Source organism: Ylistrum balloti, unplaced genomic scaffold (assembly GCF_031769215.1).
Source record: "Ylistrum balloti isolate Yb309-2 unplaced genomic scaffold, AGI_CSIRO_Ybal_v1 Utg369954, whole genome shotgun sequence".
NCBI classification, from domain to species: Eukaryota; Metazoa; Mollusca; class Bivalvia; order Pectinida; family Pectinidae; genus Ylistrum; species Ylistrum balloti.
This window is the reverse complement of record NW_026782055.1, coordinates 1528362-1540442: the sequence shown is the minus strand read 5'-3', so window position 1 is coordinate 1540442 and position 12081 is coordinate 1528362. Positions and strand designations below refer to the sequence as shown.

The 12081-nt window shown below is 35.7% G+C and overlaps 1 protein-coding gene across 1 annotated transcript; it reads left to right on the top strand.

Moving 5' to 3' along the window:
• Positions 1 to 4056: 4056 nt before the first annotated feature.
• LOC132547432 (nose resistant to fluoxetine protein 6-like) lies at positions 4057 to 11616 on the top strand (the record flags this gene model as incomplete). Its single annotated transcript, XM_060211188.1, has 11 exons — positions 4057 to 4223; positions 6126 to 6293; positions 6440 to 6533; positions 6765 to 6857; positions 7282 to 7447; positions 7607 to 7686; positions 8928 to 9053; positions 9642 to 9768; positions 10124 to 10310; positions 10981 to 11123; positions 11497 to 11616. Coding segments are annotated over 11 exons (1471 nt in total), but the record flags the coding sequence as incomplete, so codon positions are not given.
• Positions 11617 to 12081: the final 465 nt, after the last annotated feature.

Sequence of the window (12081 nt, the reverse complement as noted above, 5' to 3'; positions counted from 1 at the left end):
GTGTGTAGTGTGTTTTATCCTGGTGATGTTCTTTATTACAGTACAGTGTGTAATGTGTTTTATCCTGGTAATGTTGTTCTTTATTACAGTACAGTGTGTAGTGTGTTTTGTCCTGATAATGTTGTTCTTTATTACAGTACTGTGTGTGGTGTGTTATAATGATAATGTTGTTCTTTATTACAGTACAGTGTGTGGTATGTTATAATGATAATGTTGTTCTTTATTACAGTACAGTGTGTGGTGTGTTTTGTCCTGATAATGTTGTTCTTTATTACAGTACAGTGTGTGGTGTGTTATAATGATAATGTTGTTCTTTATTACAGTACAGTGTGTGGTATGTTATAATGATAATGTTGTTCTTTATTACAGTACAGTGTGTAGTGTGTTTTGTCCTGGTGATGTTCTTTATTACAGTACAGTGTGTAGTGTGTTTTGTCCTGATGTGTTCTTTATTACAGTACAGTGTGTGGTGTGTTTTGTCCTGATAATGTGTGTTCTTTATTACAGTACAGTGTGTAGTGTGTTTTGTCCTGATAATGTTGTTCTTTATTACAGTACAGTGTGTGGTGTGTTTTGTCCTGATAATGTTGTTCTTTATTACAGTACAGTGTGTAGTGTGTTTTCTTTATTACATTACAGTGTGTAGTGTGTTTTTGTCTTTGTTGTTCTTTATTACAGTACAGTGTGTAGTGTGTTTTGTCCTGATAATGTTGTTCTTTATTACAGTACAGTGTGTGGTGTGTTTTGTCCTGATAATGTTGTTCTTTATTACAGTACAGTGTGTAGTGTGTTTTGTCCTGGTGATGTTGTTCTTTATTACAGTACAGTGTGTGGTGTGGTATAATGATAATGTTGTTCTTCATTACAGTACAGTGTGTAGTGTGTTTTGTCCTGGTGATGTTCTTTATTACAGTACAGTGTGTGGTGTGTTTTGTCCTGATAATGTTGTTCTTGATTACAGTACAGTGTGTAGTGTGTTTTGTCCTGATAATGTTGTTCTTTATTACAGTACAGTGTGTAGTGTGTTTTGTCCTGGTGATGTTGTTCTTTATTACAGTACAGTGTGTAGTGTGTTTTGTCCTGGTGATGTTCTTTATTACAGTACAGTGTGTAGTGTGTTTTGTCCTGATAATGTTGTTCTTTATTACAGTACAGTGTGTAGTGTGTTTTGTCCTGGTGATGTTGTTCTTTATTACAGTACAGTGTGTGGTGTGGTATAATGATAATGTTGTTCTTCATTACAGTACAGTGTGTGGTGTGGTATAATTATAATGCTGTTCTTTATTACAGTACAGTGTGTGGTGTGATATAATGATAATGCTGTTCTTTATTACAGTACAGTGTGTAGTGTGTTTTGTCCTGATAATGTTGTTCTTTATTACAGTACAGTGTGTAGTGTGTTTTGTCATGATAATGTTGTTGTTTATTACAGTACAGTGTGTGGTGTGTTTTATCCTGATAATGTTGTTCTTTATTACAGTACAGTGTGTGGTGTGTTTTCTCCTGATAATGATGTTCTTTATTACATTACAGTGTGTAATGTGTTTTGTCCTGGTGATAATCTTTATTACAGTACAGTGTGTGGTGTGTTTTGTCCTGATAATGATGTTCTTTATTACAATAAAGTGTGTAGTGTGTTTTGTCCTGGTGATGTTCTTTATTACAGTACAGTGTGTGGTGTGTTTTGTCCTGATAATGATGTTCTTTATTACATTACAGTGTGTAGTGTGTTTTGTCCTGATAATGTTGTTCTTTATTACAGTACAGTGTGTGGTATGTTATAATGATAATGTTGTTCTTTATTACAGTACAGTGTGTAGTGTGTTTTGTCCTGATAATGTTGTTCTTTATTACAGTACAGTGTGTAGTGTGTTTTGTCCTGATAATGTTGTTCTTTATTACAGTACAGTGTGTAGTGTGTTTTGTCCTGATAATGTTGTTCTTTATTACAGTACAGTGTGTAGTGTGTTTTGTCCTGATAATGTTGTTCTTTATTACAGTACAGTGTGTAGTGTGTTTTGTCCTGATAATGTTGTTCTTTATTACAGTACAGTGTGTAGTGTGTTTTGTCCTGGTGATGTTGTTCTTTATTACAGTACAGTGTGTATTGTGGTTTACCCTGATAATGTTGTTCTTTAGTACAGTACAGTGTGCAGTGTGTTTTATCCTGATAATGTTGTTCTTTATTACAGTACAGTGTGTAGTGTGTTTTATTACATGTTCTTTATTACAGTGTGTGTAGTGTGTTTTATCCTGGTAATGTTGTTCTTTATTACAGTACAGTGTGTAGTGTGTTTTGTCCTGATAATGTTGTTCTTTATTACAGTACTGTGTGTGGTGTGTTATAATGATAATGTTGTTCTTTATTACAGTACAGTGTGTGGTATGTTATAATGATAATGTTGTTCTTTATTACAGTACAGTGTGTGGTGTGTTTTGTCCTGATAATGTTGTTCTTTATTACAGTACAGTGTGTGGTGTGTTATAATGATAATGTTGTTCTTTATTACAGTACAGTGTGTGGTGTGTTTTGTCCTGATAATGATGTTCTTTATTACATTACAGTGTGTAGTGTGTTTTGTCCTGGTGATGTTCTTTATTACAGTACAGTGTGTGGTGTGTTTTGTCCTGATAATGATGTTCTTTATTACATTACAGTGTGTAGTGTGTTTTGTCCTGGTGATGTTGTTCTTTATTACAGTACAGTGTGTGGTGTGTTTTGTCCTGATAATGATGTTCTTTATTACATTACAGTGTGTAGTGTGTTTTGTCCTGATAATGTTGTTCTTTTTTACAGTACAGTGTGTGGTATGTTATAATGATAATGTTGTTCTTTATTACAGTACAGTGTGTAGTGTGTTTTATCCTGATAATGTTGTTCTTTATTACAGTACAGTGTGTAGTGTGTTTTGTCCTGATAATGTTGTTCTTTATTACAGTACAGTGTGTGGTGTGTTTTGTCCTGATAATGATGTTCTTTATTACATTACAGTGTGTAGTGTGTTTTGTCCTGGTGATACTCTTTATTACAGTACAGTGTGTGGTGTGTTTTGTCCTGATAATGATGTTCTTTATTACAATACAGTGTGTAGTGTGTTTTGTCCTGGTGATGTTCTTTATTACAGTACAGTGTGTGGTGTGTTTTGTCCTGATAATGTTGTTCTTTATTACAGTACAGTGTGTAGTGTGTTTTGTCCTGATAATGTTGTTCTTTATTACAGTACAGTGTGTGGTATGTTATAATGATAATGTTGTTCTTTATTACAGTACAGTGTGTAGTGTGTTTTATCCTGATAATGTTGTTCTTTATTACAGTACAGTGTGTAGTGCGTTTTGTCCTGATAATGTTGTTCTTTATTACAGTACAGTGTGTAGTGTGTTTTATCCTGATAATGTTGTTCTTTATTACAGTACAGTGTGTAGTGTGTTTTGTCCTGATAATGTTGTTCTTTATTACAGTACAGTGTGTAGTGTGTTTTATCCTGATAATGTTGTTCTTTATTACAGTACAGTGTGTAGTGTGTTTTGTCCTGGTGATGTTGTTCTTTATTACAGTACAGTGTGTAGTGTGTTTTATCCTGATAATGTTGTTCTTTATTACAGTACAGTGTGTAGTGTGTTTTATCCTGATAATGTTGTTCTTTATTACAGTACAGTGTGTAGTGTGTTTTATCGTGTTTTAGTACAGTGTGTGGTGTGTTTTGTCCTGATAATGTTGTTCTTTATTACAGTACAGTGTGTGGTGTGTTTTGTCCTGGTGATGTTCTTTATTACAGTACAGTGTGTAGTGTGTTTTATCCTGATAATGTTGTTCTTTATTACAGTACTGTGTGTGGTTATTTATAATGATAATGTTGTTCTTTATTACAGTACAGTGTGTGGTGTGTTTTGTCCTGATAATGTTGTTCTTTATTACAGTACAGTGTGTGGTGTGTTTTGTCCTGGTGATGTTCTTTATTACAGTACAGTGTGTAGTGTGTTTTGTCCTGGTGATGTTCTTTATTACAGTACAGTGTGTAGTGTGTTTTATCCTGATAATGTTGTTCTTTATTACAGTACAGTGTGTGGTGTGTTTTTCCTCCTAATGGTGCTGTCAACCGTGTTTGATATGATGTACTCTCAGGATCAGAATCAGTCTCGTGTGACCAAGAATGGAGTTACTTCAGAGAGTAAATATCGTGTTAATGGAGATGTGAAGAAACCAACAAAATCCGGACAACCAGGTAGTACAATAAAACACCAACAACCAGGTAATATAATAAACACCAACAACCAGGTAATATAATAAACACCAACAACCAGGTAATATAATAAACACTAACAACCAGGTAACCCAGACAGACAGGTAACACTGTAAAAACAAATCACCTGGTAATACAGCAAAACACCAACAACCAGGTATAACTACAAAACATTGACAACCAGGCATTACAACCGAAATACATAAAATAGATTTTACAACCAAGAAAAACTAGGTATTACAACAAACACAAACAGTGGTCGATGGGTTCTACCTCCATGTCATCCTGCGACATATGGCTTGGAATGTTGAAATGTCTGGCTACAGACAGGTCCGGGCGTTTCTGTTTGATAGAACATCGGTGATTGTTGATTAAGTGGCGTTTCAGTCTCCTCAACATATTACAAACGTCACTTGGCACAAGGACTGTATGTTACATTGGCCGATGTGCTGGATAACCGGTTGATGATGTAGTAGTTCTGACCGTTGACTTTACATTTGAATGAACTTGTGCTTTGAGAATACGCACAAAGCTTGCACTTCTTCCTGTTGGATGAAAGCATTCCGTTACAGTAGTGTAGGAAGGTTTTGGTGGTAGCCTACCGCTCACCACCAGGTCTTTGATGTTCTTTCAGTCTGCGTTAAGCTAGTATCAGTGGTTCCGAGAAAATGTTCTAAAGAAACTATACGTCAGATTCGCAACACTTGTGAATACCCCTAGTGGTATGGGATGGGTGACAACTAGATTGGTGAAGGTACTGGTGAGTGTCCGTGGGTTACTGTATAAATCCATTCTTATTTCTCTGTTGGTGAGTGTTGAACAAGTGTCCAAGAGAATGTTTTTTTCTCGCCGGAGATGTCAGCAGTAAATTTAATTATCCTGTGTGATTCGTTTGCAAAACAAACGAAATTCTGAGATTCTCGATCGTATGTCCACATGATTTCAATGTCATCAATGAATCTAAACCAACTGAGCGGTTTCGAGGAGGGAGCTGCTGCAAGTAGCCTTGATTGAAGGTCGCTCATAGATGTATTTGTATATAATGGTGCCATCTTTGTGCCCATGGCAACACCACTGATTTGTAGATAATGTTCTCTGTTGAACATAAAGTTGTTCAATATGAACACTGACTATCTGTTGAAGGATCTTTATTCTCACTAGTATACCATGTTGTACGCCAAGCTAAGATGACATCCTCATGTGGGATGTTGGTGTACAGGGAGACTACATCTATAGTTACCAGGGACGTCTCTTCAGGTAGATTATTATGCACACACTCACATTCTCACATAGCCACACACACACGCACGCACGCACGCACACACACACACACACACACTCACATGTTATCTGTTTATGACGTCATAATATAAAAGGGGCATAATTATATTTTGCAAACTTTACAATGCGGTTAAACATTAATATTCAAGTCTGGTTTTAAAATGTTTTTTGACAAAAGAAGAAAGACGTTACATTTTGCACTAGCGCTTTCACTGTATGAGATCTTCAGGTGCATAGTAACTGTACATAATGGTTGACATTTTAAAAGCAGACTTGAATATTAATGTTTAACAGCATTGTAAAGTTTGCAAAATATAATTATGCCCCTTTTATATTATGACGTCATCAACAGATAACATGTTGTGACGCCACACCATTATGTACAGTTACTATGCACCTGAAGATCTAATACAGTGAAAGCGCTAGTGCAAAATGTAACGCCTTTCTTCTTTTGTCAAAAATCATTTTTATTTATAATTTACTCGCATCTCGTCAAATCAAGTTTTTTCTATAATATATATATATATATATATATATATAGACATATACGACGATGTTTTAAAATTGTACTGATATTTGAAATACTTGTGTGCATATTTGAAGGCTTGCTGCCGAGACTTGCCATGACGTTTTCTGTGTACACTAATGGCCGGAAGTTGATGAGCACAGAACAGGCAGGTGGCGCTCTTGGTGCCATCAACGGAATTCGATTCCTCAGCATTTCCTGGGTGGTCCTAGGACATGCATTCTCGTTCGGCATGGATGAAATGCGTAAGGGTTACGTTAGTTAAACCCAGTTTTTTTTTAAACATAATGAACATTTTCGTGGTAATTTGAAGTTTGCTTGTGTTTTTATCTTTTTCTAGATCTTTATATCTTTAGAACAGTATCTACCAGTACCGTTCTTTTTTATTCAGAAAACAAGACGTTCACTGTAGATTTCATGGGTAACTGGACATCGATGGTTGTTGTAAATGGTCTGCTATCTGTGGATTCTTTTTTCACACTAAGGTACGTATTCCTCCCTAATCTCAGGTATCATGTATTTATCTCGTCTCATCGTCAGATATGTATTCTATCTCAAAAATGTACTCCACCGAACTCTCCTACATCCTGTATTTTGAGCCCACTCACGTGTGCGTTTTATATATAAATGAGAGGAATTATGAATTTATTCAGAACTTTCACTGTTTCAGACGAAACCTCATCAAACGTTAGTTTAATTGCGCTTTACTGTTACAGTGGCCTGTTAGTGTCTTACCTGTTTATGAGGGAGATGAAAAGGGAGAAGGGACGAATAAACTGGTTCATGTTCTACTTTCACCGCTTCTGGAGGTACATATATACTATTTACCGCATTTTCTAGATAAGGTATTTGACATGATACAAATAGGCGTCGCTGATATATTAAATAAGAATTTTAACCACTTGATCCAAATGAATCTTCATTCCTGTGACAATTTGTAAATCTTGTTTTAAAATTGATTAGCGTCCTCTCAGTATCTATATAAGTATTTATGACTATTTCAGGGCGTTGCGTGTGGTGATGGGAAATGTTCGTATATTTCTATATTTATACTACTCACTATGACATCTCGGGATTGAAACCTAATTTAGAGTGCTATCATCCTGAAGTATACCGCTCAAGAATCCCACGAGAACATCCCATCCGGTAACATTTTTAAGCATTAGGTCAAATTAGAATGGGTCTTTCTCTTCAATGAAATAATCTGATTCTTTTTGTGTACTTATGGACCAGGCTAACACCTCCCTACATGCTGTTGTTGTTTCTCGACATGTCGCTGTATCGTTACCTTGGGGATGGACCGTTCTTTCCTAAAGGTGGAATTGATGGAAAATTTTGTCGGGAGTCTTGGTGGACAAATATCCTGTACATCAACAATCTCGTCAATGCCGAGCGGATGGTACGACAAATGTCCTAAACAAAATGATACAACAACATAAATTAGCAAAACTACTACTTCATACATACACATGCAAAGCAACGCTGTCAAGAATTGATATTTGAACCGATATTGACATGTTCACCTTATCTAATGATCAGAGGGTACGTTTGTTTTCAGTGTTTTGGCTGGTCGTGGTATCTGGCCAATGACATGCAGTTCTATGTTGTGAGCCCTATCCTCCTGGTACCGCTATATTTGTAAGTTTATAACTGACGTCAGCATTTCCGCCAACATATCTAGTTCACTGTTTTGGAATGATGTTATGTGGGTTTGTCACTTTTACATGGGGTAACGACAGTTTGTACAGGGTGGACATGTTTCATATATTAGAAATAATCTGATTATTTAAAACTTTCAAGACACTCTGCATATCTTATTAACTTTTGCTGGAATACCATGCTTTTAACCCGTATCATCACTGAGTCACACAATAAAGACACAGTGGTGTTATGAAGCTCTATTCATAAGATCGTCAGTATGACCTGTAGCTTTTGCGCTTCGTCCGTCGTCGCTTACATTTTAAACTTATCCTCAAGCTCCACTGAAACTAGCTTTAAATGATTCTGAAAATTGCCATGACCAGATTTTTCAGATCGATCTGAGATCCAATATGGCCACCATGGTCACAATTTTGGAAAGACATTTTAAACTTTTTCTCATGTTCCACTGTTGTCAATATGGCAGCCACGGCGGTCATTTTGTAACATGGTTGCGCAATCATGGTTCCAGAGACCAATACCAATTTTTAAGTCATCTTACCCGAAGAATACGTAAACTTTCCATTCAAATAATTTCTTCACAATAACCAAAAGGTACAGGATAATGATATTGGGCATATAGCATAATGTGATGAATGACCTTGACCAACTTCAAGGTCACGGGGGTCAAATGTGTTCAATATTTTTTAACGACTTCTCAATAGCAAAAAGGCTAGGGTATTATGCCTTTAGCATGCTGTGATAAAGGTTTAAAGATATAGTCTATATGACTGTGACTGAGCTGAAACTTCCCTGTAATAATCCTAAGATGGCCTCGGCTACTTGTTATTTCTGGGTTGGTCCTAAATCAAATATGACCACCATGGCCGCCATTAAAAAAACACACATTAAAAATTTCTTCTCAAGAAAAACTACCATGGAGTACAATGTTGGTAGAAAAGTTAGGAAAGAAAGGCGACAAAGTGTTGCATTTTGTCGTCTTCATCAAAAGTTCAATATGGTAGTTATATGGTAAACTGCGCAATTATGGTTTCCCTGAACAAGTTCTTAAACTCTTTTTTTCTCTTTTGCTGCACACTATTTTCATCCTTTAATAACTGTCCCTGTTGCTATGGCTGTTTTATCATATATAGGCCTTAATATTCAGATGGTCTATACGGCTTTTGGTGTTCAGCACATTTGATTTACAATGGTTTATACAATCCTATGATATATTACAGCTCTAAGAAGATTGGCGTTTTTATCAACATTCTGGCTTTGCTGGGGATCAGTATTGCTACGGGAGTAGTTTCCAACCATTATGGCCTGTCACCTAATCTGATGTCAACTGATCCTGCTGTCATGATGTTCGTATTATTTATATAGAAATTGTCTACACTATGATTAATGGCTGTGATTTGATACGATATACAAATGTGTAATTGTCCCGTAATTGTTGTAATTGTCCCTATACTCCTTCCATTCTTATCAACCTACATCATTTATGAATGACTTGGACATTTCTACTCTACATAGTCCGGAGTGTTATGCATGTTGGATATCTTTCTACATTGGATCTTTAAGATGACTCTTCACAAAACAAAACGACAGTAGAACGCTTTTATTAATTCATCAATCAATTATCAAGTTTATCAAATTATAAATCAGCAACCGCTGATGCAGAAACCGTTGACCAAATGTTTTACCCTATATAGAATAGAATATTGCTTGCTTAGCTTTGATAAGATTGGTCGACAAATATAGTACGAAACGTAGAAAACATTATAACATAATGTTGAATGTTTTTCCACTTCACCATAGCTGACATGAAATAGAGTACTATGTCTTCCGATCTCTGAACAGTAGTTCAAAATGAAGAGGCTGGGTTGGAGGCAGAAGGGAGAGGGGCAATTATTTCACTGAAAAAAATAAGACTTGCCTATAATGTGTTGCAGGGAATCATATGATCATTATTCTTATGATTACTACGTAGTACCTTGGTGCCGGATGGGACCTTACATCGTAGGTGTAGTGACCGGGTACATCATCTACAAAACCGATGGCAAATTCAAAATACGAAAGGTGGGTTTATAAATAAAAAATTTGCGTGTTGGTTTGGGAATCTGACATTACTTATTTGGAGTTAAAAAGATTTATAAGGTGGGGGGGTTGGGTTTCGTCAATAAAGCAGAAGACACTTACTCTTCCGAAACTCCTGGTCTTTTGCTCCTGATCCTTTTTATCATGAGCCCCATGTAAATCTTCCTTTAATCCATATTCTACCCCAGTTTTATCTACTCAACAGTTTGTCCTAGTTTTAATGTGTAAATAAGTGTTCATTTATCGATAACTTCATCAGTATTGACCATGACATAAATCATTTTACAATATACCCGTATCGAAAAGCCTGCTGACTACATTATTATTTCTGTTGAAGCTGATGAACCTGCTCATATGGTTGGTCATGGCAGTGGCCGCCTGTATTGTGGTGTACGGAATATACAGTCCAGTGAACGGTGACCAGTGGAGCAGTGGTGTTTCCGCTCTGTATAACGCTGTCCATCGCTCTGTTTGGGGAGTTTGTGTCTGCTGGGTAATCTTCGCCTGTGTTACCGGCAATGGAGGTACCTTCTCTGGGGAGGATGGCATTAGTTAGAAACAACAAGAAGAAAATACGAACACGTGAACATAATAATTATCCAAACTCAATTTAAATAAAACTGGGCCAAAATATTATAGCTAGATACAGACAGATTTACACCGAGATTTCTGAAAAAGTACTACGAGATTAAGACTATGTGTTCCAGAAGAGTAAGCATTTTCTTCATCAACGACATCCGCCATGTAAATCTTGGTCAATTCAAGTTAGTAATATCACGTTCTCAAATGTCTCTATTATATGTTATTTCCGTAATGACACTTTTATTTAAGGTTTGTATCAATCACTCATTATATAAGGTCTTATATAACAGAGTCGTTAAGCTCATAGAAGGGTGAGCATTGATATCGTAAGATTGAAGAATCCGATATATATGCTGTGACTGATAATTCGACGTTTTCATTTAAAGGCTGTGTCTTTCGATACAACATTAGATTATATGAAATAGGTTATAGAGATACATATATATATATAACATACGTTAGATATTTGAGTACACGTGTATATCTCACACTGACAGGAATATAACTGACGTCAAGCATGGCGCTCTAAGTATGTCTTTATAAAAGTGTTAGAGTCATCTTATTATTCATATCATTTCAATTCCCAGAATTATCAAAGTTTTATTTTCATAGGTATTGTAAACGACTTTCTCTCCTGGAAGCTGTTCGTCCCCCTCAGTAGACTCAGCTATTGCATCTACCTGACTCACCCCCTCGTCCTTTTCTACTACGTACAAACATTGCGACAACCATTTTATGCCACGACTCTTGGACTTGTAAGTACATGGCACCCTTGAAGAGAAAAAACTATACCCCTAAAGAGATGTTTACTATAATAATCACGGCCTTTTTATATATTACTTATTATACACGTATGTTAAGTTTAATGAAATATTTAATAAATCAAATGAACAAAAATTAGATATCTGACAATTCCAATGATTTCTCTTTTTCACATTAAATTACTTCATGGGCATAGATATAGTACAGTATCATGTGAAAATATAGAAAAAAAAGACATAGGTTATTCATAAAAAAGATATTCAATCAGTGACGTCAGCATCATGTGACAATATATATTGTTATTCAATTGATGACGTCATAGATATCATGGAGCAGCATATATGTCATCTAACATCTTAATTTCAGGTGAACGTGTTCCTTGCCTCTTTGGTTCTGTCCATCCTGGTATCAATCGTCGCCACACTAGCCTTCGAGACCCCAATGATGTCCCTTGAGAAAATCCTTTTCCGACGTGGTAAAAAGTGACGCATGCGTATTGACGAATATAACAGTGTTATATATAAAAGTATATATTGTGCACGCATATCATACTATAGTATTATAATCTCTGATAACTGACAACAGAAGATGATTATAATCTTTAATGTAACCAAACATTTTTCCTCTATGGACTTCCTCAACTGGTTTACGACATAAGTCATCTCGAAAGCTTAAAATAGATAAGACCATTAACATCAGTGACGAGTTGTAAAAGAACGAAAAAATCTTTATTATTTGATTATACGGTATCTTTCTGAATGCGTTTAATATTCAAAATATCCAAAACTCCTGAAGAACCGAATTTCATACACAATACGAACATAATTTCCCAGTGTCGTTATTAATCATTTACTTTCATCTTTATATTTGAATTAATTTCATTTGATTTATATGCTGCTTTAGAAGTTAAACGTAATGTTTAAGACTGACGAATGCATGAAATTTCTTCTA